Below are 27,489 nucleotides of genomic sequence, written 5' to 3'. Positions count from 1 at the left end.
GAGAACTCCTAATGTTTTCCGTTTGGCTGGAAACAAGAACATGAAGTTTATTACATAGGGGTAAATGGTCAAGCATCTATAAATCTGCAGCTAGCCAAACTAGACCCAAATATTAAACATAACCAAAAATGCTATTAATTAAATAATGAAATATCCTACAAATGACAAATTATAAACATATCATAATATCTCTTGTATTTGCTTCAAAATAATTCAGTATGTGGGAAGCCAGTAGGGAAGGGGAGAGTACAGACAGACCAGTTTAGCTGTCTGTTGTAACCGCTGAGGCTGGACACTATGTCCACAGGCTTTCATCATAGCTTTCTGTAGAGACTTACGTTAACATTTGAAATTTTCCACGTTAAAAACGTTTTAAAACATAAAGCCTAGCAACTTTGGAAGGTTATATTATCTAATGTGGTTGAAATAAATTTACTTTTCAGACTAGAAATACAATCTACTGAATCATCTGTATCGAATCTACTTTACACAGTAACCATAATAAATATATGAGATAAAATATATCTGTAGCTAGAGTAAATATTTCAAAGTCTAATATAGATATATGCTTTTTATACTGATAAATCTACTTCTTGCCTTGTCAAACCAACCATAACTAATGTCATATAAGGAAACCTGAAAGAAACAATTATTTTCACAGAGACTTTTTTTGTGGCATGTTTAACTTCAAATGACAAAGATGTACATGCTCTCAAATTAACCTTTTGTTAAGGCAAAAGGAAAATTATAAGATTAAACATACACAAAAAAACAGTCTACTCAAATGTTAGAACAACCTACACAAACTTGACACTAATTTTGACATATTTATCCTTTCAGCTGAAATATGAGTAAGGCTACAAGAAGTATCTCCATTTACACTAAAAGAACTCGGCTATCCATAAAATATCTTGATAGTCTCTTTTTTTCCCTAAACAAAAGCTTTTTTGGGATCTTTATTTGTTTTTATTTAAATTCAATTAGCCAACATATGCTACGTGATTAGTTTTTGATGTGTGTTTATTAATTATAGTTTTTTTAATGTAATAAGGATATACACTGAAATCAAATAAAATGTTTGAAACAGATCTAACTACATCACTTAAAATGTAAGTTTAAGTAGAATAGTCTTTCAAATCATATTATATTAGAGTTATTTTGACAACTTGATAGCTATTCTTGTTTAAAAAACATATTACATATTAACCCACTGAGTGTTTTACTTTTTTTAAAAGATTTTATAAATGTATTTGAGAGAGAGAGAGAGATCACAAGTAGGCAGAGAGGCAGGCAGAGAGAGAGGGGGAAGCAGGCTCCCCGCAGAGGAGGGAGCATGATGTGAGGCTCCATCCTAGGACCCTGGGATCATGACCTGAGCTGGAGGCAGAGGCTTAACCCACTGAGCCACCCAGGCTCCCCTGAGTGTTCTACTTAATAGAGTGACACACTTAATGAATGTGCAACCTATTTATGACAATTTCAAGAACTATCATTCAAAAATGAAAAATATGTTCCAAAAATCAGTAAATATCTAACAAATAATATAATTTTATTATCTGTAAGATCAATTGTGGGAAAACTATATTGATGTGGCTGGGCACATTTTTTTTTTTAATTTTAATACTACCAAATTTTCTTAAAAGTCTATACAAATTTAGTGATATCTTAAATTGAAAATTACTAATAAACTCAGCCCAAAAAAGTCACATTATTGAAACTTTAACAAATTTTTGAGTGAGTGCATTTATAAAAGGATGACTGGGGGTGATCTGCTTCTTTGAGAAGAACTAGGGAAACACAGGAGTGGGAATTTATTAGTATATTAGAGTTCATATACTTCAGATATTTTGTATAGTCTTTAATTATTAGGAAAAAAAAAGAAAAGGTAGTATTAAGAGGAAAGATATTTTTAAGTGATATAGAAAAGCCTCAAACCACATAAGTAGTGTAGATTTTCAGCTACTCATATCTGTTATTCCTAATGTTTTAGCCAACACTCTGCCTTTCTTAAAAGAAAAAAAAAATAAAATAAAATAAAACAATAAACCTTTAGATGCAATACGGTCATTTCTCCTAATTGTAAAAACCTATCCTGGAAAATTTTTTATTTTAAAAGAGTAACAGCGATCATAGAATGAAACTTTTTATACTAGGTGCTTTGTATGAGTTCTCTCACGTCCTCCTTCCTGAACTCTTAAATTATTTTCAGGTTAGGAAAAAGGCTCATGTAAATTCAGCAGCTCAAGACACAATCTAGGAAGAGAGTAGCAGTGCCTGGGCTCAATGCCTGTTCAGTTCTTTGCACATTGTATGTCCAAAAAATAAAACCTGTCCTCAGTGGGCATCTTGTTTATTGTTTTTAAACAATGTTTATAATAAAAACTCAAAGCCAAGAAATTTAGCATAACTTAGCATATATTAAATAGATGCTCTAAACCATGGCTGAGTATGAGCAAATTGAGAAATGGGTTTTAAGTGTCCTTAGGAATGAATAAGAAGCTCTGGTCAGGGCAAGCAATGAGTAAATCTATACCTATCTTAATGATAAAAGATAATACTTTGGTAGTGTTTAATTCATCATGAATGTATTAGGTGAAATTGAATTGATGCTGATGGCTGAGTTATTTTCTAAATTAATTAGATTCTTTTGTATAAATATTGGTACCAAAGAATACCAATGGAACTTTTTTGTATGTATATACATGTGTATGTGTATGTATGTGTGTGTGTATGTATGTATGTATGTGTGTGTATATATATGTATATATACATATATATATATGTATATATGTTTGAAAACAAAAATCTAATAATGAGAATTTAAAATCACCAATACAAATGAGTGGTATCACCAGGTATGGTGCACCAAAACAATCTTAAAATATTTCTTCTTTTTCTAAAAAGAAAAATAAACTTTCAAAAAATAAGGATGAAACGACAAAAAAAATTCAGAATCTCCTCATAATATATGCTGTATGTAATACAGCTACAACATCCTGAATTCTATGATTAGTCTGAAACCAAGTAATTCTATACCCAGGAGCCTAGCAAGATATCACCTTTCAACTCATTACCACTTTTTTCCTACCGAAGAAACAGATTAATCTGAGAACTTACTGGCCAGACACTTTTCCTCCACTTTTGCAATTAACATTTTTTTCAATCATTTTTTCTTGAAGATGTCATACAGGGTGCTAACGTTTTTATAAGCACAATCAACACCTTCAGAGCACTGAAAAACTGATATGAGTTGAACATATAGGGCTGCTACAAATAGTCCCTTTTCTAAGTAGTTCGGTTTTAGAAGTAGTACTCTTGAAGAACCAAACAAATGATTTTATAAAAAGTAGAGCAATACATTTACAGATCATTTACTACATATGAATGAAACCTCAAACACAAATAATCAGTACTATTGAAAATAGACCACACTTGGATGTTTAGTTTCTAAACCTGAAAATTTTGCTTAAATTGATGAAAAGAACAAAATTACTCATCTAGATATGGCAACACATTTGAATGTTTTGATCCGTTAGTTTAAAAATGACTCATTAATTAAAGCAGCATGATAATCTGATCTTTTGTTCAGCCTAATGTAGGTAACCACCCACCTGCAATTTAACCCCAAGCTAAATTTTCTCTTAGACAGCAATGAAATTTGGCAGAGAAAGAATTTTGTGCAAAGGCAATTTTTGACCTGACTTAATAAGTAAGAGGATAATCCCAAATGGCTATTTAACCTCATATTATGTCTATTTGCCCATAAAGTGTTCTCAATTGAACATCTAAATAAAAGTCTATTTGATGTATTTGGAGTTTGTAATATTTCTAGATAAATATGAAGACATGCTGTGATTCACTGAATTAAGTTAATTTCTCCACTAGGTTCTCCCTGTTGGAACTGTTCGTGGATCTCCACTCAAAAAGGCCACCACTGCTAGGCTCCAAGAGGGAGCTCTGATGTTCCCTTCTTCTCCTCCCTTAACCTCTCCACATTTCTCTCCATGGGGGAATTATGTGGACCTTAAGTTGCGTAACAAGTTCTAGGGATGAAACTTTTCATAAGACGCAAGAACTTTTCTTTACCCAGTATGGTGTCACTTGCTTCTGGCATCCTTCCATGAGGTCCTACTCAACACGCTCCCCACCATCCCTTTTCCCTCAGGATGGATAGGCAAAAATGGAGCTACTGCTCCAGACAGAGAAGGTGCAGATGGATGTACCTTTTTGTTTCTGTGCGGTTACCAATTTTAAGGATTGGAGTTTTGGGACAGAAATCCACTTGGTTTTTCCTTGGACAAAAGGAGCACTCCATGTATTTTTTTTTTTTTTTAAGAGTTCTGTGTTAGGTTTGGGGCCAAAGATGTTCATTATCACTTACTCATTCAGTTGATTATCAGGTGAGTAATAATTCCGGATGCACACTCGAGAGTCTCTGTAGTCTGAATTCTAGTTCTATCACTGTAAAACTGCATAACTTTAGCATTAATTTCTTTGTGTCTTAGTTTTCTCATCTGTAACTTGGGAATAGTAATAATAATAACTCCCAATTCAGGTGGTTGTAAGAATTAATTAAGTTAATAAATGTGGAAACTCTTAAAATAGATCTGATATATAATGAGGGCTCAATAAACATTAGCTACTATTATTGATAATTAATATAATAAATATTAATAATGCCAATCTTGCTTGGCAAGCAGCTAAGCAAAGGAGGACACAAATATGCATGTGAAAGATAACGTCTCTGCCCCCAAGGAAACTGTCTTACAGTACTAAGCATTCATCTTCTTAAGGACTGCTAGGATTTGTCTGAGTCATGATTCCTAAGGTAAAGTACCATCTTAATAATAATCTAAAATTTTATCTTTATAACAAATATCAACTTTCAGAATAAGACCAGGGCCAAATCTGAGGCTCATGGGCTAACGGGCTAAAATCTTCTGTATATTTAAAGAGGCCTAATTTTATACTTCAAGCTTGATTTACTAACAAATGATTTTTAAAAGTGAAAATATTAAATAGGCATCTGAAAGTCAGATGTCATGAGAATGAATTAAAACATATGTGACACAAAGGATGCTAGCCTTTCCTCTCAGCTATTTATGCCTGTCTTCAATCATGCGGTCTTGTTTTCTCAAAGCCTCTGGTTTGTCTAACATGCTTTCCCAGCTAACACGGCTATGTGTGTGAACAGATGGAGCAGGTAAATGGTCCTTCTGAAAGCAGAGACAAGAGTATAAAGGCTGAGTCCAAGAAGCAAGGCTGAGGCTTCATGGGTTATAGTGCTAGAGGCCCGGGAAGTGTCATCAAAAGCAAACATCATGCATGTAGAAGATGTATTTTTTTTAAATTCACCTTGTTTTGATTTAAAAGAGCACAGTGTTCTTTGAAGCAGTGAAACCTAAAATATAACCAATTGTAAAACTCACCAGAGAAACACTAAATGGCATTAACAAAATCCACAGAACTCTGCTCACCACCCCTAACCCTCACCCCATCCCCGCCGAGAGTCAGATTTCGTAGGTCTGGTAGAAAAATGGTCATTTGTAGCTTCCCCATTTGCAGAGCTACCCAGAATATTTGAAAATATTATCAGGGTTGGAGGCACTCATCTCAATCTGTTCTTCAGAATTATCATCCAGCCCCCAACTTCTTTTTTTTTATTTTAAAGATTTTATTTATTTATTTATTTGACAGATCACAAGTAGTCAGAGAGGCAGGCAGAAAGAGAGAGAGAGAGGAGGAAGCAGGCTCCCCACTGAGCAGAGAGCCTGATGCTGGGCTTAATCCCAGGACCCTCAGACCATGACCTGAGCCGAAGACAGAGGTTTTAACCCACTGATCCACCCAGGTGCCCCCAGCCCCCAACTTCTACAGAGATTCTGGTTTACCAGTCTAAGGTGGGACCTAACACTAGTATTTTAATAAGGCATGCCTACATGTTTCTAAGGTGCAGTCAGACCTATGGACTATTGGCTTAGTTCAACACTTTCCTTCTGAGCAGTTTATTACAAAACTGGACGTGATTTCTGTGCTTCAGATCTAAGATATGCCAATGTCATTACCGGCAGAAGTTACACGAGCTCTTACTCTGCATAACCTACGGCACCAAGTGAAGATGCAAGCATAACTTGGGGTATACATCCTAACCACTGATGAAGCCAAATTATAGATAAGATTAAAAATTAAATTCTAGGGTGACAGAAGTACCATATAATCTTCATCCACTTCCACAGAAATAACCGAAAGACTGCTCTTTCAGATCTAATTTTCTCTTACTACTTTATCTCTTTCTCTTTTTGGTATTTAGATACTGCTTATGCTGGGAGAAAAACAATACTGCACTGTTTATCTGCTTTTTTACAATATCCTTTCATCTGCTTGGAAAAATGAAGAGTCAACATAATTTATTTTCAGGGGTACCCCACATAAAACACACTTTAACATATCTAAGCATATCATTCCAGTGCTTAGGGTAGGGAGATTTAATCACAGTATTTAGTGAAATAAAAACGAATTACCTAAATCAGAATTTCTTTCAGATGAAGTGAGAGGAGTGATGAAATAGGACTTTATCTATTTGCATCTAAAAATACTGAGATAAAAATTACACATACACACATACATGCATACATACTGACGTTTACGGATATAAAGTTGGGGGCACCTGGGTGGCGATGTTGGTTAGGCAACTGCCTTCAGTTCAGATCATGATCCGGGACACCTGGGACAGAGCCCCACATCGCATACCCCTGCTCAGTGGGGAATCTGCTTCTCCCTTGCCTCCCCCCAAATTAATAGATAAATAAATAATTTTATTTATTATTAAAGAGAAAAAGATATAAAGCTGAGGGAGGTATATGACCACCTATAATGTCCATAAGACCATAATACCATGTAATGCTGAGATTTTTCTTATAACAAGGACTAGTCAGAACAAGGTACAGATCAGCTCTTTATACAGTTTAATGATCAACAGATTTAGTTAAACTCAGAAGGAACTAACTTCCCACTATGGGAATATAACATACCACAAATATCCTGTATTAACATGAAAAGTACAATTAAATACAGAGAAAAATGAAATTTTCTATTATTGCACATCAGACAAGAATACTTTGTCTCCCTGAGACTGGAACGAGACTTGCAAAACTGCAAATGTATAAACAAGGCTATGACTCTTCCAATTTCTATCATTATTTTTTTAATGTTAAAAAATCTTTCAAATTGAAGAAGACACAAAAAGATGGAAAAACATTCCAAGCTCATGGATCGGAAGAATAAACATTGTTAAAATGTCTATGCTGCCCAGAGCAATCTATACTTGCAACGCCATCCCAATCAAAATATCACTGGCATTTTTCAAAGTGCTGGAAAAAACAATCCTAAAATTTGTATGGAACCAGAAATGACCCTGAATTGCTAAGAAAATGTTGAAAAAGAAAAACAAAGCTGGGGGCATCACATTGCCTGATTTCAAGCTTTATTACAAAGCTGTGATAACCAAGACAGCATGGTACTGGCACAAAAACAGACACACAGATCAACAGAACAGAGCAGACAGCCCAGATACAGACCCTCAACTCTATGGTCAATTAATCTTCAACAAGGCAGGAAAAAATATCCAATGGGAAAAAGACAGTCACTTCAATAAACGGTGCTGGGAAAACTGGACAGCTATATACAAAAGTATGAAACTCAACCATCTCTTATGCCATACACAAAGATAAACTCAAAATGGATAAAAGACCTCAGTGTGAGACAGAAATCCATCAAAATCCTAGAGGAGAACATGGGCAGTAACCTCTTCGACATCAGCCACAGCAACTTCTTTCAAGACATGTCTCCAAAGACAAAGAAAACAAAAGCAAAAATGAACTTTTGGGACTTTATCAAGATCAAAAGGTTCTGCACAGCAAAGGAAACAGTCCACAAAACAAAGAGGCAACCCACCAAATGGGAGATGATATCTGCAAATGACACTGCAGACAAATGGCTGATATCCAAGATCTATAAAGAACTTCTCAAACGCAACACCCAAATAACAAATAATCAAGTCAAAAAATGGGCAGAAGATGCGGTGCCTGGGTGGCTCAGTGGGTTAAAGCCTCTGCCTTCAGCTCAGGTCATGATCCCGGGGTCCTGGGATTAAGCCCCCACATCGGGCTTTCTGCTTGGTGGGGAGCTTGCTTCCCTTCTTCTCTCTCTCTGTCTGCCTCTCTGCCTACTTGTGATCTCTGTCTGTCAAATAAATAAATAAATAAATAAAATGTTTTTTAAAAAATGGGCAGAAGCCATGAGCAGACACTTCTCCAAAGAGACACACAAATGGCTAACAGACACCTGAAAAAGTGTTCATCATCATTAGCCATCAGGCTAATCAAAATCAGGCAAATCAAAACCACATTGAGATACCACCTTACACCAGGTAGAACGGCCAAAATTAACAAGGCAAGAAACAACAAATGTTGGAGAGGATGTGGAGAAAAGGGAACCTCTTACACTGTTGGTGGGAATGCAAGTTGGTGCAGCCACTTTGGAAAACAGTGTGGATGTTCCTCAAAAAATTAAAAATAGAGCTACTCTATAACCCAGCAATTGCACTACTGGGTATTTACCCCAAAGATACAGATGTAGTGAAAAGAAGGGCCATGTGCATCCCAATGTTCATAGCAGTAATGTCCACAATAGCCAAACTGTAGAAAGAGCTGAGATGCCCTTCAACAGACAAATGAATAAAGAAGATGTGATCCACATATACAATGGAATATTACTCAACCATCAGAAAGGATGAATACCCAACTTTTGCATCAACATGAATGAGACTGGAGGAGATTATGCTGAGTGAAATAAGTCAAGCAGAGAAAGTCAATTATCCTATGGTTTCACTTATTTGTGGAACATAAGGAATAGCATGGAGGACATTAGGAGAAGGAAGGGAAAAATGAAGGGGGGTAATTAGAGGGGGAGATGAACCATGAGAGACTGTGCACTCCGAGAAACAAACAGTGTTTTAAAGGGGAATGGGGTAGGGTGATGGGTCAGCTCGGTGATGGGTATTAAGAAGGGCATAGATTACATGGAGCACTGGGTTTTATATGCAAACAATGAATCATGGAGCACTACATCAAAAACTAATGATGTACTGTATGATGACTAACATAATAAAAATAATAATAAAAAAACCCTTTCTGTTATTAAGCAGATTTTCCTCTTTGTCCTTCTACATGATGTAAAAGGTAACTGATGGCACCTTGAAACAGAATTATTTAAATAAGTTTTAAATGTGCTTTGTGAGACAAAATTTTAAAACTTTTGTCATGAAAAATTTCCAACATACACAGAAGTCGAAACATTAGTACAATGAACTTCCATGTATCCATCACCTAGTTTCAACAATTAACCCACTGGCAACATTAAACTCCCATTCACAAATATGTTCTAAACAAACCTATTAATGTATGCAGTTTTCCTGATAGTCCAGAGCGTTCAGTGTCAGTGCAGCCTCTACTTTACCTTCATTTGACTAAGCAATCAATAGTCTATGCAGATGCTTTTCATGTATCTAAAAGCCAAGGCCTGCATAAACATGAAAATCTCTTATTTTTCCCTAAGTTTAAAGTTTAATTCAATATATGTTTTTCCTAGGGTGTTCCATTTTCACATGTACTGTCTTCTTTTAATATAACATATATGTTGAGAAAGAAGGTATGTGTTATCACTCTTCAGAGACCTTGCTTCAAATCATACTTCTTAGTATCATGATGCTACCCCAAAGAGGTAAGTCATAGCAATGCTAAAACAAAATGTGGTGGTAAATCAAAATTCATATTTGAGAATTCCACAGCCAACCAATTTTTGAATAGACCCCCCCTCCTACCAGATCAAGCTCACTTCAAATTAACTTCCTTTAGCTGAAGAACAAGCCTTCCTGTAGGTGACGGTGGTGCGGAACTCAAAGAACTAGGAGCGATTCTCAGTATTACATTAAAATCATACTGAAATTATCCTTATGGTTAATTCTACATACTTAAAAACAAATTTTAAAGGTAAAAATTGTGTCTTATTAAAGGAGGCTTGAAAGAGGCGGAATAATACTGATTCATAAATAGAATATACTCTGATTCATAAAGCTGGATTTTTTTCTCTATTTTAAGATTTTTCTCTATTTTAAGATTTCAAAATTACTTCCAATAAAGGCTAGTGACATGGTCACTAGTCATAAAAATTGTTTTAAAAAAGAAAATCTTCCATTTTGATGCCAAATAATTCCAAATGTTAAAAAAAAATTAATGAAATAGTGTGTTTTCTTACTATTGCACTGTTTTAAGTCAGAAGAATTGGTGATAGAACAAACTCTTTGTGTGTGTGTGTGTACACTCATATATGCACAGATTACTAGCCTTCTTTCCTCCCTTTCAGTTATCTTCAAGCTGAAGACAGCATTACATTTCATATTTAAAATAAAACATAAAACACAACAACAACAAAACTTTAGATACTACTATAATGCTACATATGTTTAAAGAAAAACATTCTCTAAGCAGAAAAGGAGGCAAAATTAATCTGTGCTATTAGAAGTAACGATACTGATTCCCCTTAGGGTAGCGTGATGACTGGAAAGGGTCAGGAGGGGTGAGGACTGTGGGGCAGTGAAAATGTTCCTTGATCCTGATGCTTATTACAGAGTATATTCAGTTTGTCAAGATTCACCGAACTTAATGATATATGTGCACTTCTCTTCATATTACGCTTTAAAAGTTTTTAAAGTAGAAAATGAATTAAAATATTAGACTATTTTTAAAGTTTCTGTATTTGTATATATTAGTAATAGTTTCACATTAATTTTATTTACATATATATGTAAAATATAGAAGTGGTTCTTTTAATGTCAATGCTATACAAGACAAATTATTTCCTACCTAACCTGATTTATTTAAAATACATATTCCTTTGAGGAACTAGGAATAGTTTTGGATATGACTTAGCCTTCATCAGGAGTAAAGATGGATAAATGAACTCTTTTAGTATAGTATATTTAAACTATCTCCATCAGGTAAACCAAAAGAACCAAAGAACAAATATATATTCTTCATCAATTTTAACAGGTCTTGTTTTAGAGACTACAACATTCCCCTTATTTTTAAGGAAAAAAAAAACCCTCACAAGTTCTATAAGTTTGTATCAATGTAACCGAAACCGTGCATCAATGTAACCGAAAGCCTAATGAACTCAAATTTCTGAGGGCTTTTATAAATTATTCAAGACCTTTAAAATAGTTATTTTTGAAAAATGATATGAGATGTATAGTAAGAAACTCAAGTAGTCTGGTCTCACTTAAAGTTTAATTTAATAATATTATCAAATAAAAATAAATAATATTAAATAAAATAAATAAATAAATAGTATTAGGTCAGTGAGCATTTAAATTAATTCTATGAAGCCTAATAAAAGACATAAAGCTATTATCCTAAAAGTAGGTGAAAGTTCTGGACATGGAACATTGAAAATGGAAAAATGCAGACATCAAAGGAGACATCCAGACAAAAACCTAAAATCGGCAGCTGGTGAAGTACATGGGGTAGCTGATTCTGGAAGAGACCCACTACGACAGATTTCTCTGTTTAGATACATTAAACACTCAGGCAGAAGAAGCTACCTAATTTTATGGCTAGATCATAACCAAAAGCCATTAAATTGAACCATGTCAAAATGCTCAGAATCATTACAGATTCCAAATGTTCTCATATATGCCATGTCTGTTGTCACCTTTGTTTCTGTGACACAGCTCACTGTATTGCCCAGTTTTCCTGTCCAAACCCTTCATTCCTTCTTCCACCAGCCTGACATCGTCATCCTTTCTGAAATCTTCTCTGATCACACCCCAGCTCCCAATATCTTTTTCCTTCTCTGAATCCTCTAACACTAAGAACTTAAGTCTTATATAAGATGTATTTTATAAATGAAACTCGTTTTTTTTTCCTGATAGGAAAAGTAAAGAAAGGACAGATTCCATCTACTACTTTCTCTCATTGAATCTTTCTAACAGTCCAATTCATAGATGAAGAAATTGAGAGTCGTGGAGAGACTAAATAATTTGCCTGTCTTCATACAAATATTAAGAAGCAAGATTGGGTTCTGAACATGGGCCTGCTTGACTCCAAAATATTAAAGCCTTCAACTGCCTTCAAGAAGATGGTGACTTTGAAAGGACAGAGAGAACTGTACTTTAGTATGGTATCTCTTCTAGAAAGTGGGTTGCATTACTAACTTCACTACTCACTTTCTCAGGCACCTTGCCTGAGAAAGACTTAGATGTAAAATATTAGAAGATAAGGAATCTGCATATGTTCATATACTCTGTGAATGGCAGGGCAGGGACTAGAACTGTCTCCTAACTTCTCTGCACCATGTTCCACTGAACACTCATAGCATAGAGTGTTTAAGGGTGAAAGATTTTATCTAAGCACACAGCATACTGCGGTGGAAAGGATACCAGATTCAGGGCAGAGAAACCTGAGTTTAAATCCTTTCTAGCATTACTTTGTATCCTTAGGCAACATTTGCAAGTAAACAGCATATCTCCTTAATAGTACAACAATAGTAATAAAGATATTAAAGATCTATAATAAGACTAAGGGATTTGATAAATGTTAAATTACTAACAAAATACTAGTCTTGCCCTGTCCCAACTTACATGTAATAGTGAAATGCTGAACTCTGGTTTTCTACTGACATGTCATCATCTGCAGGGGTTTATCATAAAGCACAGTCCAGAAATCAGGAACATGTCCTCTACTCTACAAGGCCCCTCCATGTATCCCTTACACAAGAATAGTGCTCCCTGCTATTCAATACTCAAGAGTACTCAGGAGATGGCCTCTTGAAAATAATTTCAAGAATTCATTATCATATCAAATAATACAGAGGTCAAGGAGATGGATTCCTTTTTATTTCTGTCCGATTTGTTCCTGTCTATCTTCCAGGATGGCTGGTGAACAGTTGCTTTATTTATAAATACACCTACAGCCAAGAACAAAAGGATGAGATCATAAAAAGCCTCAGAAAGATGAAGAAGGAGGTAAACTTAAGCTCTATTAACTAGATGGATGAATTAACAACCTGATTCAACAAGGTAATAAAATAAATGAAATCCATGTTCAGTGACTGGTAACATCTTAGCCATAAAAGAAAAAAAACAAAAAACAAAAAACAGAAGTCAGACTGACATCCATTTTTCTCATATGTCACTAAATTTAGAAAGAATCCTAGAATGGAGATTTACACTAAAGATGGATAATCTAGAGCTGTGCTCCAATATAGTAGCCACTAGCTACACATGGCTATTGAGCACCTGAAACATGGATAGACAGAATTGAGATGTGCTGTAAATGTAAAATACACACCAGATTTCAAAGATGTACTATATAAAAGAGAATGTAAAATATCTCAGTAGTGATATATTTACTTGATTACATGCTGAAATGATATTTTAGATATATTTTATTAAATAAAATACATTATTAAAATGAATTTCACCAGTTTCTTTTCACTTTTTTCAATGCACTTCTAGAAAATCTGAAATTGCATATGTAGCTCAAATTTGTGGCTTGCATTACATACCTGTTAGCCAGTGTTGGCCTAGAATAAGAATCAAAGATACTGACATTCAAGCAAGCGATCAGGCATGAAAAATACTCTCTTCAACTCAAACAAGGGCAGCTGAACTTCATTAAGAATTACATCTACCAACTGTTTCCCGAGTTACAGATGTTCATGTGATAGTATTCAGTAGGTATTTAGCGTGTTACATTGCTACCTGAAACGTTTTTGCTCTTCAATATAGTGATCTACAGAGATAACATTTGAAGAACTCAATTCTAAATATATATCTTAAGCATAAGTTCTAAATATTTTTAGTGACATAGATGTCACTAGAATACCAGATTTCAGTGTATTGTGTATATAAATGTATAAATATGTATATGTGTTTGTTTGTTTACTTTGAGGTCAGAAAGTCAAAAGCAAAAGCAAAATCTCTGAGAAACCTGAGATTTGTCATCTCTTTCCTAAACTACTCCAACATCTTCCTTCTTTATTGGTCTCTTCACGATCTCTTCTCATTGCAACCCATCCTCCACACCACTGCTAGAGTTCTGATTTGGAAGATAAATTGGATTTTGTCACTTTCCTCCTCAAACACCTCCGAAAACTCCCAACATTTATAGCATAAAGTCTAAATTCTTCAGAGTTAAAGCTTGCCAACATCTCACTCCAAACTTCTTTCCATTCTCATCTCAGAACTCTCCATCACAGGCAAATGCCTTGCTCTTCCCAACTGTGCCAAGCCTGCTCAAAGCTCTGCTTCCCCCATCTCCCTCCCTATGTGCTGGTGATATGTCCTTGCCTTCAGTGATACCCCCAGATGATTTGGGATGGCCTTTTCTCTACTCTTTGGATATCTCGTATATTGATATCATCATATATCCCAATTCATCACATTATATTGTACAGGGCTATTACTCCACCCAAGATCAGTTTGAGAGGGAGGAGAGGAAGATAAGTGCCTCGATACTATGCTTTTGTGTTTCTAGATCTAGTACAGTGACAGACATGAACTGGGTCTTCAATACATATTCATTTTTTTCCCCTTCATCTTAGGTATCAGCCTTCTAAGTCTCCCATGGTTTTGAAACATTTAGAGCTATCTTACAGCTGTAACCTATATCCCTACTCTTCTACCACAGTTTGGAATGGTTTTTTTTTTTTTTCCTCTCTTAAAAAATTTAAAAGAAGATTTTATTTATTTGAGAGAGAGCAAAAGAGAGAGAGATCACAGAAGGAGAGGGAGAAACAGACTTGCCGCTAAGTGGCAAGTTCGAGGTAGGGTTCAATCCCAGGACTGAGATCATGACCTCAGCCGAAGGCAGACGGTTAACTGACTGAGCCACCCAATGGAATGTTATTCTTTTTGAAATTTGTTTCCTTTTGTTTTTACTTTTATCAGAAAAATACATGCAAAGGGTTTGGAAAAAAAAAAAAGTTAGGGGCACCTGGGTGGCGCAGTGTTAAGTGTCCAACGCACTGGGCTCCACACTTGATGTGGAGTCTGCTTGAGATTCCCTCTTCCCTCTCACTCCGCCCCTCCTCCACACTCTTCCTCTCTCTCAAATAAATTTTTAGAAACTACCTTAAAAAAAGTTAAATACCACAACCAGCAGTCTCATGTTTTATGTGTCCTCATTTCGAAGTCCTACTTCCTGAAGTCAAAAAACTTCCAACTCCTTTAGGTGTTTCTTTTTATTCTTCCTTCATTCTTCTATTTTTTAGACCTTGCTCTCAAAGAGCACAAAGGCACAAGAAGGCAGGTTTATCCGATTCTGCATGCTTCCCAAAATATCTTGTAGAGTACTTTACACATAATAGATACTCAACAAACACTTGTTAATTGATTAAAAAAATGGGTAAGTGAATATTCATGCTATTTGGTGCTTGAGCATATAAGAATGGAGATGCATTCATATACCAGCGTATAGGCAAAGGAGTAAGTTAAAATGGGTATCAGTTAAGAACAAGCAGGAAGGAGATAATGAAAGGCTAGACAAGGAGGGCAGATGCCAGGAATCTTCTAAGCCAAGAAAGTCAAGGTAGCCTGGGAATAGAGGTTATGTGAACGAGTTTTAAAATCAGATACATTTAGATTTGCCTTCTAGCTGAATAATCTTGAGCAAATCACAGAACTTTCCAGGCCTCTTTATTTACTTATCTACAAATGGGAATAATACTCCCTTCAAGATTTGCTATAAATGAAAGCTGCTTTATTATTATTTTGCAGGCATATGCAAATAATAATAACAATAAAAACAACATCACCCTTGCAACCTTGAAGATGGGCTGACTTCTGGTCTAACCAGAAGTTTCTTGTACATTTACTGCTGAAGCTTCCTCAGGCGAGGGTAGAAACAGAAGTTAGTGGTTATAATCAGTAATGGGAAATACACAGGAAGACATGAGGACAGATCCCTTCCTTCTAAAGCAGAATTCTACTTACATCTATATGTTAATCATCTTTTTTGTTGCTTGTTTGTTTCAGAGAGTCTACCATGAAAAATGTCTCTTTTTTAAATGGCACACTCAAAACACAATAACAGTGTTTTAGAAATGACAACGGATATCTGATTACTGCTAAAATTTAATACATATACTTGATGGAAGAGTATATTTCATAACATCCTATACTAATGTAATCCATACACTGACTAAAAACTCTATCTTCAACTTTCTATTAAGATAGATTTGCCAGAATCTCAAGACAATAAAATCTCACCAGAGAATATCATATACCAGAACCTTAAATTGCTCTCAGCATATCCATGATGATTCAGTACATTAATGATAAGTGATTGGTTAAAAGCATTTAAATCAACCTTATGATCTTGAAATTTTCCATGAACAAAAACAATATCCGTTTAGAAAGATCTTATAAAAATGATTTTGTTGTAAAGACAAAGAGAAACACAGCACAATAAATTATTTTAAAGCATTTAGCGATTGAAGTAATGCCATCTCCTAGGTGGAATGTAACACAAGGCCCTGAATCACAAACTGCTTGTAGATGGCAGGTAATCAAAAACACCAGGGCCCACTTCCACCTACCACAGACACATGAAATTATGAAGTAGCTGATACACAAAATCATTGAGCTCACCTGCAAATATAAAACCTCAAAGGGACGAACAATAACAGACTATTGTCCTTACAGCCCTAAATAACCTAAGGGTGGAGGGCAGAAAAATTCTCTTCACATATGGTAGTAGATTTTGCTAGTTTTGCAATATTTTTATATATATAACAACTGTAACTACTTAGCAGTTGTGAATCACTTTAGAGAAAAGAAGACGCCAAAAAGAAAAATAAGGATGGTTTAAATGTAGATATTTTTGTTTTTAATGAAAGTACAGCAAGTCTAAACCAAGTCTCTGAAATGGAATCAATTTCCAATTAAATGACTTTAGCATTACAAATTTTTTAAGTCAATGCTCATTCTAATAACAAAAGTAGAATTTTAGTAATCTGAATTTGGATATTTAAATAAGTTAAAAATGTATTTCTTTCAACCTAATTCTTAGGTTGAAAATAGAAGAGAAACTCACTTCTTTGGGGCAGTTCTTTGTGTCCTACAATAAAAACTAAAACAAATGACAAACAAAAATATCTTGTGGTTAATACATTTGACATTCTATTGGTGTTTTCCTCCTGGGCTGGTAAGGGCCTTTGATGACTACAATAATCACAAAGAAAAGAGAGAGAGACACACACACACCCAGGGAGAGAGTGGAGGGAAAGGTATAGACATGGATATGATCACTATATTGCAAGTGAATATTTTCAAATGACAAAAATTTCAACTCAAATTTCTCTTATTAAATTGCAGATTAAAAACAACAACAAAAAAACCCTTCTCTTTCAAACATTGGTGTGCTCCAGATAGACCAAAAAAACTTTAGACTTCAAAATAGCTAGAAATGCTGGATGAAATAGAATAAGCATTTTTCAAAATACACAGCTGACTTTGTAAGAAAGCAAGTAAAAATTTACCATACAACTTGGCAATTCTTCTAAGTATCCACTCAAGAGAAATGAAAATGTACCCATATCGAGACTTGCATGAGAGTGTTCAAAGTCATGTTTCATAATAGTAAAAATGTAGAAACAACCCAAATGTCCATTAACTGATAAACAGATAAAGGCAATATGGTATATGCATACAATGGGATACCACAGAGCAGTAAAATGGGATGAAATATTGAGATATGCTTTAACATAAATGAATCTCAAAAACATAATGCTAAGTGAAAGAGGCACATGCAGAACTGCACACCTTGTATGATTCTGCCTTTATGAGATGTCCACACAATGGAAAACTATATAACCAGAAACTAGAATAGCAGTTGCCTGGGGCTGAATATGGGAATAGAGATGAACTGTTAACAGATAAGAGGATCTCACTGGGGTGGCGGAAATTTTCTAAAACTGGATTTTGATGATAGCTGTATAACTCTGTTAATTTATTAAAATAATTGAGTTGTGTGCTTAAAATGCACTTATATATTTTATGATGTATAAATAAATTTCTTTTGTAAAAAGAAAGTGAAAAAAATTAAGGACCCCCAAATTAAGGAAGAATGTAACAATTACCTTGGGAAGACTTGCTAATCTTGGTAGTCTGAGTTTAATGACCACGTAGGGCTGAGAACGGAAAGCTATCTCATCTGAGAATCAGCCCTATACGATCCCTCACATAAATTTGGACTATGAATTACCCTTTTTTCCTGCTCTTGGAAATCCTTGCCCAAGAAATAAACTCATTTGTCCAAATTGGTGGTGCCCCAGAGCTCCTGGTGGAAGTAAACACAGATCTTTGAAGGCACATCCATTAGCCCAAGTCCAACTGTAGTTCCACAGATAAAGCTCAGAGGAGCTCACAGTTAAAACAAAAAACAAAACAAAAATTAGAATAAGCCCCAGAGGACTTTAGATTTTAAGTTACAAGATTATAAATGTAACAAATGTATATTTAAACTATTTGAGAAATAAAAAGGAAATTGAAAACATAAACAAAAAAAGACTATCTAAAAATGAATCAGAATTTCTAAAAATTAAAACTACGATCATCAAAATGCAACAGACAGCTTAAAGAGTAAATTAGATCGAACTGAAGAAAAAATTAATTCATTGGAAGACAGATCTGAAGATAACATCCTTTATAACACAGGGATAGATAATATAAAAGAGATCAATAGAAAAGAAAGGCTAATATGTGACTAACTAAATTAAATTAAGTATCCAGAAGAAAAGCATAGAGATAATGGAAGAAAGGCAATGTTTGAGAACACAATAATTGAAACTTGCCCCAAACTGATTAAAGAACTGAGTCTCAGCTTTAAGATGGTCTGCAAATTCTAAGCATGACAAATAAAAAGAAATAGGTAAGTAAAGCTGTCATAGAAAAACTGCAGAAGAACTAAAAGAAAAAAATAAAAAAGGTATTACAATAGAGGAAAAAGGAATCACTAACAAAGGAATGATTATGGTCAGTTCTCTCAATACAATGGAAGCCAGAAGACAGTGGAACAGTATCTTCAAAATACTGAAAGAAAATAATTGTAATTTTAATATTGTATACATAGCTAAATACCATTCAAGTACTGGATAATCAAATGGTGATCTTGTATTTTTAAAATACTTCTGTATAAAAGCCCCACACACTTTTCTTCCCAAACACAACTTTCCCCATTCTTGAGTAAACTGACAAATAACAATATTATCCTATATAATCCAAACTATTAGGTAAGAAATTATATATTATTTTTTAAATTTATGTAAGAAGTTAATAAAGACATTACTGAAATCAACATACTAAAGAAATAATATTCTGTTGTAACATGATTTACTTAAACAATAAACACATTTTCTACCCCCCTTCCAATTCTAAGGAAAGGTAGGCCTGAATGGTCTCACAAATACGCCTGAAGTTAGAAGATGGGGGAACCAAGGTGATTTGATGGGTGTAGTGAGTGTGAACCTTTAATTAATAAATGCAATAAATAAATAAAAACGGAGTAAGCCTCCCCTACTCCAACTAAACATAAACAAGTAAAAAACATTTATAGCAGATAAACAAGCATAGCAAGTAAGCCTAGACCAATGTGTGTATAGTGATAAGACTAATGTGTGTAGTGATAAAGATGAACGTAGAGCAATAAGCTGCAAATATTTTGACCAGTGAAATGATATTGCAAAAATGTTGCAAAAACATGTTTTCGTGTTTATGTGTGTTTTGATGTATAAGCATGAGAAAAACAAGTGATGTAATATGTTTATGAAGGAGACTTAGCACAGTACATAAAAAGAGGCATCGGGTTGGACTGAGCGAAGCGAGTTCCCTGTCGGGAGAACATCATCGCCGGTGTTACCGACGCCCCGACAGTCTCATTGCCAACCACTCGCTGGTTCCCAGTCGCAACTTCTGCGGTGACCTCTCTGTCTAGATTGTGAGGCGTCGTCTCCTTATCGTGACAACTTGACGAGCTGCCAAACCGGGACGATTGTGGTGCGGACCTCGTCCCAATAAAGATAAAGTGAGTTACATCATATCTGTCTCTCTCTCGCTCCCTTTCTTTCATTTACGTTGTGACCCCCTGGCGGGACGCAGGGGTTTTGCTCGCATCAATGGGAGAACAAGGCCCCCAGCCGGGGAAAGAGGACTGGTTCTGGAGCTGGGGGAAACTGAACCTCAGTCTCCTCCACTTTAAAAAGCCGGGGCTTCAAAGAAATCCATATTTCTGATGGCTCCTATAGCTCTCAAGCCTGATAATCTTTTAGCCCAACCCTATAGGATGAAATTTCTGTTTTCCACAATCTCAGAACCTGTAAAAAAAAAACTAGCTGGGGACGCCTGGGTGGCGCAGTTGGTTGGACGACTGCCTTCGGCTCAGGGCGTGATCCTGGAGTCCCGGGATCGAGTCCCACATCGGGCTCCCAGCTCCATGGGGAGTCTGCTTCGCGGAGTCTGCTTTGCTCTCTGACCTTCTCCTCGCTCATGCTCTGTCTCACTGTCTCTCTCTCTCAAATAAATAAATAAAAAATCTTTAAAAAAAAAAAAAAAAACTAGCTGGAAATACTTCTAGATGGAATTTGTAGCACATTATATAATACATTCTTGCAATAGTTTCCCACTAATAATAGTATTAGCTAGAAGTTTCCAACTTTGACTCCTCATCCCCCAATCCCAGGAGATTTAAAAATAGAAACACCTGCTTTAAAAGATGTTTACAAAACTGACAGCTTTTTCCCCAAGAACACTGTGCTGGTTAGGGAATACTAGGTGCCAGTTTACAGGTCTGTCCAACAATAGCAAAGAAAATTGCTACAGTAGTAAATTTTCAATGACTTTTTTTTTTCCTGTTTAGTTGTGTCATTTGGGGACTAGACTGATACATTAGGGATGCTTGTGCTAGTCCTAGTGATTTTGCTGCCTCGTGTTAGGTAGGCCTCCTTCCTCATGCAAAAACAAAATGGAAACTCTAAAAGTGCTTGTACTTGCCACTAAGTCTGGACTGTGTGTAAGGTTTCAAGAATCCCTAGTTAGGCCAGGTAGTCCAGAGTAGTAGTCCAGAGGCAAGTAAAGAAGGGTACAGAGATAGCAGTGCCATACTGCTGAATGGTTTACTCCTTTTATCTCAGTTTTAGGAGTAAAATGTCTGTTCCTTAAAAAACAAACAAACAAACAAACAAAACAATGCTGGGCAGAAAAAGCAAGAAATATGGTAGTTAGATATCTGCCCTCTAATAAATACAAAATAATGTTAAAATTAATGTCAAATCTCAAGCTGATTTAAAGATCCTACAGTGGGTAAAGAGCTAACAAACGCCTCCTTTTCTGAATGAGAAGTTGACCTTTGGTTAACTTCCTAGATCTGTTCCCCTAAAATGATACATTAACCATGTTACTTTAAAGTAACAATGATAGCTAATTGGTAGATAGCAAAGAGCAGTATAAATACCTGATGGGGATACCACTGCTTTAGATTCCTTCAGGGCAGTCATTCTTGTAACTAGCCATGTAACTTTCAGGGATGCTAGATGTTACGCCTATTGGTCATTCCATGAGATAGTAGTTCTTGGGAGTTTGATGTTTCTAAGCCAGGGCAGTGCCCATAACCACGCTATGTGGATCTCATCTCCTTGCACTTGAGCTTCATCTGGTGGTAAAAGAAAATGCTTCCCTGACTGCTGGGTGAGCTGTGGCATGGGGTGCTGCAAGGTCTACAGAAGAGGACTGCCTAACACCGTCCTCTGGCAAGCTGAGGTTCCCATCCTCATCATTCTGAATCGACTATGCCAGTGGTGGTCTATGATGGCGTAATGCTAAATATTTAGTTGCACATAGTAAATCTTATGGTAGGCAAAGCATCTACATGTTTAATTTTTAGTGTTTCTCATGGTTTTAGGTCTATAATCCAGAACAAACAGCATATTGCTAATGTCATGAACTAATTAACTTTAGTAACATTTTAATTTGTTCCTCGATTCAAAAATTTTTTAAGAAGGTTCATTAGTAGCCGCTCTGTGATAAACAGACTGTAAAGTGAGAAGACAAATAAGAAATACAATGAAGCGGCCAGTGTGGTTATCAGTGGAGTTGGCTCTATTTGAGATCTATTTCAGGGGTAGAGCTGACCTGGCTTATTAATGGATGTGATGAGAGGTATGAAGAAAAGTGAGGCATCAGGGACATCTAAGTTTCGGCTGGGATAACAAGGTGAACAGTGATGCCATTTACTGAGTCAGAGAAGACCAGCAGCAGTTACTACAGGAGCGGTAGAAATGGGGGTGATGAATAACAGCCCTTCTACTCTGCATTTAGATTAACCCACTGAAAGGTAAGTACTTCCATTCGGCAGTGTGGGGAAATGATGCTTTGAGAAAAGTGATAATACGGATCCAGTTTTATAATCGGCATTATAGACTTAATTCCTTTTATAGGAAGTGGGGATGAATAAAGAAGAAAAGGTAGGAAAGGCAAAACACAGCTTTAAGTGTGCAGCACATCATGTGTTAAATTGAAACAACCCCAAAGTTCAACTTCCTTCACTGTTCAAGGAGAAAATCCTTCACTATGTACTTCAGGATAAAGGATTTGCAACTATATGGTGCTTGAGAAATATGCTATTGCTGTAATTTAACTCACTGTATGTGGGCTTCAAGATGCACAGTGGCATTCCAAACCAACTTTTAAAGAAAATTGCATGGAATTTTCAAGACATCAGGAGCGTTCTTTAAAGTTATGCAGAGAAAACGGATTTTTGATAGTTATGAATTACATTTAGTGCTGCCAGATTGCAGGGAACACTCTTTTTGCCTCGGTATGGTTAGAATTACTGTTGACAAAGTTTTAATTTAAATTTTTAAGGATTTAAATGGAAGAATATAGGTCACTGAATTTTCATTCATTGTGTAAGTATTACTAGTGGCAGAAAGCAAGCTTTGTTAGTGAGGGTCCAATTTTGGCCCGGGAGTCCATCTTTTCTGTAGTAGTTGGGAATTGAGTATGTGTTAGTGAGAATAATTTGGCTCTCAGTCAGTCAATCAGTGGACTGAACACGCACAGTTAGAAACCTGCCTGGCACAGAACAGAAGCTCGGTTCAGAAATATTAAATGCATTTGTGAGACAGACTCAAGTCCACACAAATCATATATTACAATCACAAGCTGGAAGGGATTCGATCTTTCCTAGCAGGCTGTAGATTTAGATAGATTTGTAATAGTCAGAAAATACCCTACACAGCCCCAAAGTCTAATTCTACAATTTTCAACTGGTTTCCTGAAGTTGAAAAACAGAGGTAAATATTTGTAGAGCCCACTGCATGTAAAAAATGTTTTCGGGAGCCTTGCCATATCCAGGAAACCATAAGAAATTATAGTAGGTGTCTAATTTAAATGTTGTATCTTAAAATAACAAATGTAAAAGTATATGCTGTGTAGGCTATTAAAAATAAAGACCACTTCCTTGAATAGAAATTTAAAAGTTATATTTTTTCATAAATGTGAAAGAGTAGAGTAAGTTTCACAGCAACAATCTAGCAAAAGGATGAAGTATGTGCTGTGTTGAGAAAAGCAGCATATTGTAGAAAGGCACAGCCTCTCGTGCCTTTGTGTGTGTAGTTGAGAGGGTCTTCCCTTGGATCTATGCTGTTTGCTGTCTTATTGTCCTCAAGGGCCACCAGCTCTAGAACCCATGTTTTCCTCCACAGAATGATAAATATGATGGATAACACTGACATGTATGGCACATACTCAGGAGCATTCCCTAAATTACCCCAGCCCCCAAATATTGCTGAAATAAAGAACATGACAGAAATTTGGGGGGAACATGCATATGGAGAAGTGGTGACTGGCTTTCACAATAACACATTTCCCAAGCATGTCAATAATGAATAATACTATATGGATAAATACCGCATGCCAAAAGCTGTGACAAGAAAGAACCCACATATTATGTGCAAATTTCAACATGCTTGCTAAACTCACCCCTCCTGCTGCTCAAGAAAATTCTACCAGAATCCAAGTGACTTTAAGAGAAGAAATTATTGAATTTGTCCTAATTTATAATTCTTCAGAAAGTAAATCATTTCCAAGCCTTGAATGCAAGGTGTGTTGTAATGGCAAAGTTGAAAACGAATGCTTTAAAGGATTTCATGCAATTTCTTATGTAAACTAGAGCAGAAGGTATGATTCTCAGAAAAAGCCAAGATACATTTGCCTCAACATAAAATAGGACTGATTGAATTTCAAAGTCTTCGTTTATTTTGTAGAGCTGAAATGTTAAGTTCCTTATTGCTGTTCAAAATTGGCTTGAATCGTATGCTATTATATGTGTGTAATTATAATATATATATTATTCTCATTCATTTAAAAGAAGTTTTTGGTTACTATAGGATGTACATGATGTAAATTTCAAATATATTCTTCTCAAGCACATTCAGAAAGTGTCATTCTGGATGATTTCAGCTTGGTCATGAGCAGCTTCTTGAACAACTGTCTGGTCCTCAGTACACCAGAGAAGCATCTTTGGACTTCAGATCTCCAAAACGGACTTCCCAAAGCTGACTTCAGAGAGATTCTCAAACAGACAGAGGGCAGGGAAGGGGCTGGAGCCTACTAGGCTATTACTGTGATTTTAAATCTAGAAGAACAGAAGAATCCTTTATGAGAGGAAATAAAACACCTTCAAAGCAAAACTGCTTTCTTGGAGAAGCTCCTAGATATACATATATGTGAGGAAAGAGAAAGCAGGAAGGAAAAAAATTTCATCTGAGAAAGAGAGACATGATTAAAAATCATCATTCAATCATCAAACGATACTTAGCTAGTTTTCTATGTAATTTTTTTCTGCTTTTAAGAATTATTTACCATGTAAAAATATCGTGGCAAGCAAATTTTACATTGTATCAGTATGAATGTAGTTCATTTTGATGGATATATATATGTATATACACACACACACACATATATATCAACTAGAAAAGTACCATAACTCCCTGAAGATAGACAGAATTTTCTTTTGTTTACTTCTTATTTCTAATTCGTAAAATCTCTTTTTCTCTGCCCACACTCAGTCATTCTTAATGAAAGACAAGTCGCTTTCAGGTGTTCGGCACACACTGCACACAGACACACATAGGCTGGATCAGCCACGTCAACTCAATACAATTGTTTGAAAAGTTGAAAAGTTCAAACTATTTATTTAATGTCATGCAGATAAACCCAAGAAAAGGAACACATTTGACAGATAAATTTTAGGTGACTGAATCTTAAAATCCCAAGGAAACGTATTAGGATAAGGGTTAAAATGAGTCGTTTAATATATAAATTGAAAGTACATTTGATTTACCAAATTAGGAAATTAACAAAACTACCTTTTTTGCCTCTGGAGAAAATTCCATTTAGTATCTGTCTAAGGTGAAATCAATCATCAGGAGAATCTCTTTGCCTCTCTTTCTCCCAAAGATATAAGATGGAAGCACTACTAATCCCTTATTTCACAGATAATAAAAGCAACATGCAGGATTTGATGAGCATGGGAAGGTTGGCACCTTCTACCTCAAGAAGAACAGTGACCATTTTGTATCAAGGAAATCCATCTGTTTTCTACTCTTGAGCAGGTCATTGACTGACAGATGTAGTTCTTATCTATACATTGAAGAAGCTGAATCACAGCAGTTCAACTGCTGGTCATTCTAGTAAGAGATGAAATCAATTTAGTGAGAGTACAACAAGCACTATAAATGCAAAATGCATTTTTCACTGTAGGACAAGAAAGTCTGAAAGCCCCTGGATGAGATTATATAAGACCATACAGTTTGAACAGTTTTCTACTTATTTCCAAATGGATCTAAGAGGTCTAATTTTAGTCCTTATTTAAAACAAATGCAGAAAATCAGAGACATATAAAATCAGAAGGAAATCTCCAAAAAGTTGATGGAGTACCTAAAATGTAAAACTACTTCTCCTTCCTAAGTCCCACCTCTAACTTCTCCAAAAGCAGAAAATGCCAGTAAGATTAAGAGAGTGTCGGATATAAGGGACTAGAAGTTTCTAGTATGTAGGAAATCCCTAAATGAAGATGCTTTAAAACTCAAGGACTGATATCGCTGAATTGTAATGGGAGGATTGGATTTGTGCTGAAATACAGAGTAAGTTTTAAGCTGGAGGAATAAAAGAAAATAGTGATATAAGATTCAGAGTGCAACAGACTTTAAAGGAGGAAGTTCTCTAAATTAAAGAAAAAGGGGGAAAAAAGCCCAATTCACTCAAAGAACCAGAGTTCTTTAGAAAAGCAGCTGATGCCATGTCTCTAATATGGAATGCACAAAGTGAGCCTGTTGTATCTTGACATAATCGTTCTGTATCAAAAGCACACAGGAACAGACTTACAGAAGCTTCCAATACCAAAGGCAGGACAAACTGAGTATTAGTAAGAAAACAACTGCAATGGATTGCTGAGCTTATAATGATAATGCAACAACAATAACTCTTCACAGGTTACATTTAGAAGATGGAAACCTAACTAATATTTTGAAAGCTGGTCAATAAAGAGAAAAAATAATGTATTATTCTTTTCTTTCCTATATTAATTGAACTCAGGTAAACCAAAAAGTCAATAACAGAAAGCTGCTCTTAATATACGGAAGTCGTACTAATAAGTGGAAAGAGAAAGACCTGCTGTAAAGCTCAGTTACTGTCAGTATTAGTGGATATAATGTGAGCCTACCTAGTGACAGAAATACAGTAAAATTAATTATTTTAATGTTCGATTTATATATTAATATGAGCATTACTATCACCTTCTAAGGGGAACTTAATAAATGTTTGTTTTGTTTTGTTTCAAAATAAGTTAGATGACAAATATCTTAAGTACGCTAATTGACCAGCAAATCATGAAAAAGATTTAGTCAAACATCCGCTGAGGAGGACAAAACCATTTCAAAGAGAAGGTAAAACCCTAAGAAAACACTTGTAAGTGGAGGATATATGGTTTGCTGCTTTAGAAGGAAGAGATGCAGCTCTTGGGTTTTCCTCCCTTTCTACTCTTACTTTTCATGATATCTGAGAAAATGAGCTGCTCTAAAATTAAGAGCATAGAGGAGGTAGAGAGCAAAGCCACACCAAAGAGATTCTGTTCTGACTTTTCAGAGAATATTATTGGAAGAGGCTCTCCTTAAGGGAAGAAAAGTAACGGGCACCTGAGACAGATACGACACTAAGGAACTTCTGAGCTCAGGTTCACGGTAGATGAACTTAAAGAACAGTTGCTTACGTTTTTGAGAATGGTACAACTGCATATCTCTAGAAATAGCTGTACTTTTAAAAGCTGCTATGAAATTATGTCATTTAATGTTGGCTAAAATTGCTTTCAAAGGACT

The 27,489-nt window shown here is 35.5% G+C and overlaps 1 protein-coding gene across 2 annotated transcripts in view; it reads right to left on the bottom strand.

Annotated features, from left to right (window-relative positions):
• FBXL17 (F-box and leucine rich repeat protein 17) overlaps positions 1-27,489 on the bottom strand; it is a 506,779-nt gene that overhangs the window by 125,252 nt on the left and 354,038 nt on the right. The window contains exon 8 of one of the 2 annotated variants that reach the window (XM_044264400.1): positions 24,690-24,749. The exons of the other annotated variant lie outside the window; for it this stretch is intronic. Coding sequence (XP_044120335.1) covers positions 24,733-24,749 — 17 coding nt within the window. The 3' untranslated portion in view covers positions 24,690-24,732. Of the gene's footprint in view, positions 1-24,689; positions 24,750-27,489 lie in introns of those variants that run through there. 2 annotated transcript variants of the gene reach the window in all.

Source organism: Neovison vison, chromosome 1 (genome assembly GCF_020171115.1).
Source record: "Neovison vison isolate M4711 chromosome 1, ASM_NN_V1, whole genome shotgun sequence".
NCBI lineage: Eukaryota > Metazoa > Chordata > Mammalia > Carnivora > Mustelidae > Neogale > Neogale vison.
Note: the sequence above shows the minus strand (reverse complement) of the source record. Positions and strands in the feature narration are given on the sequence as shown.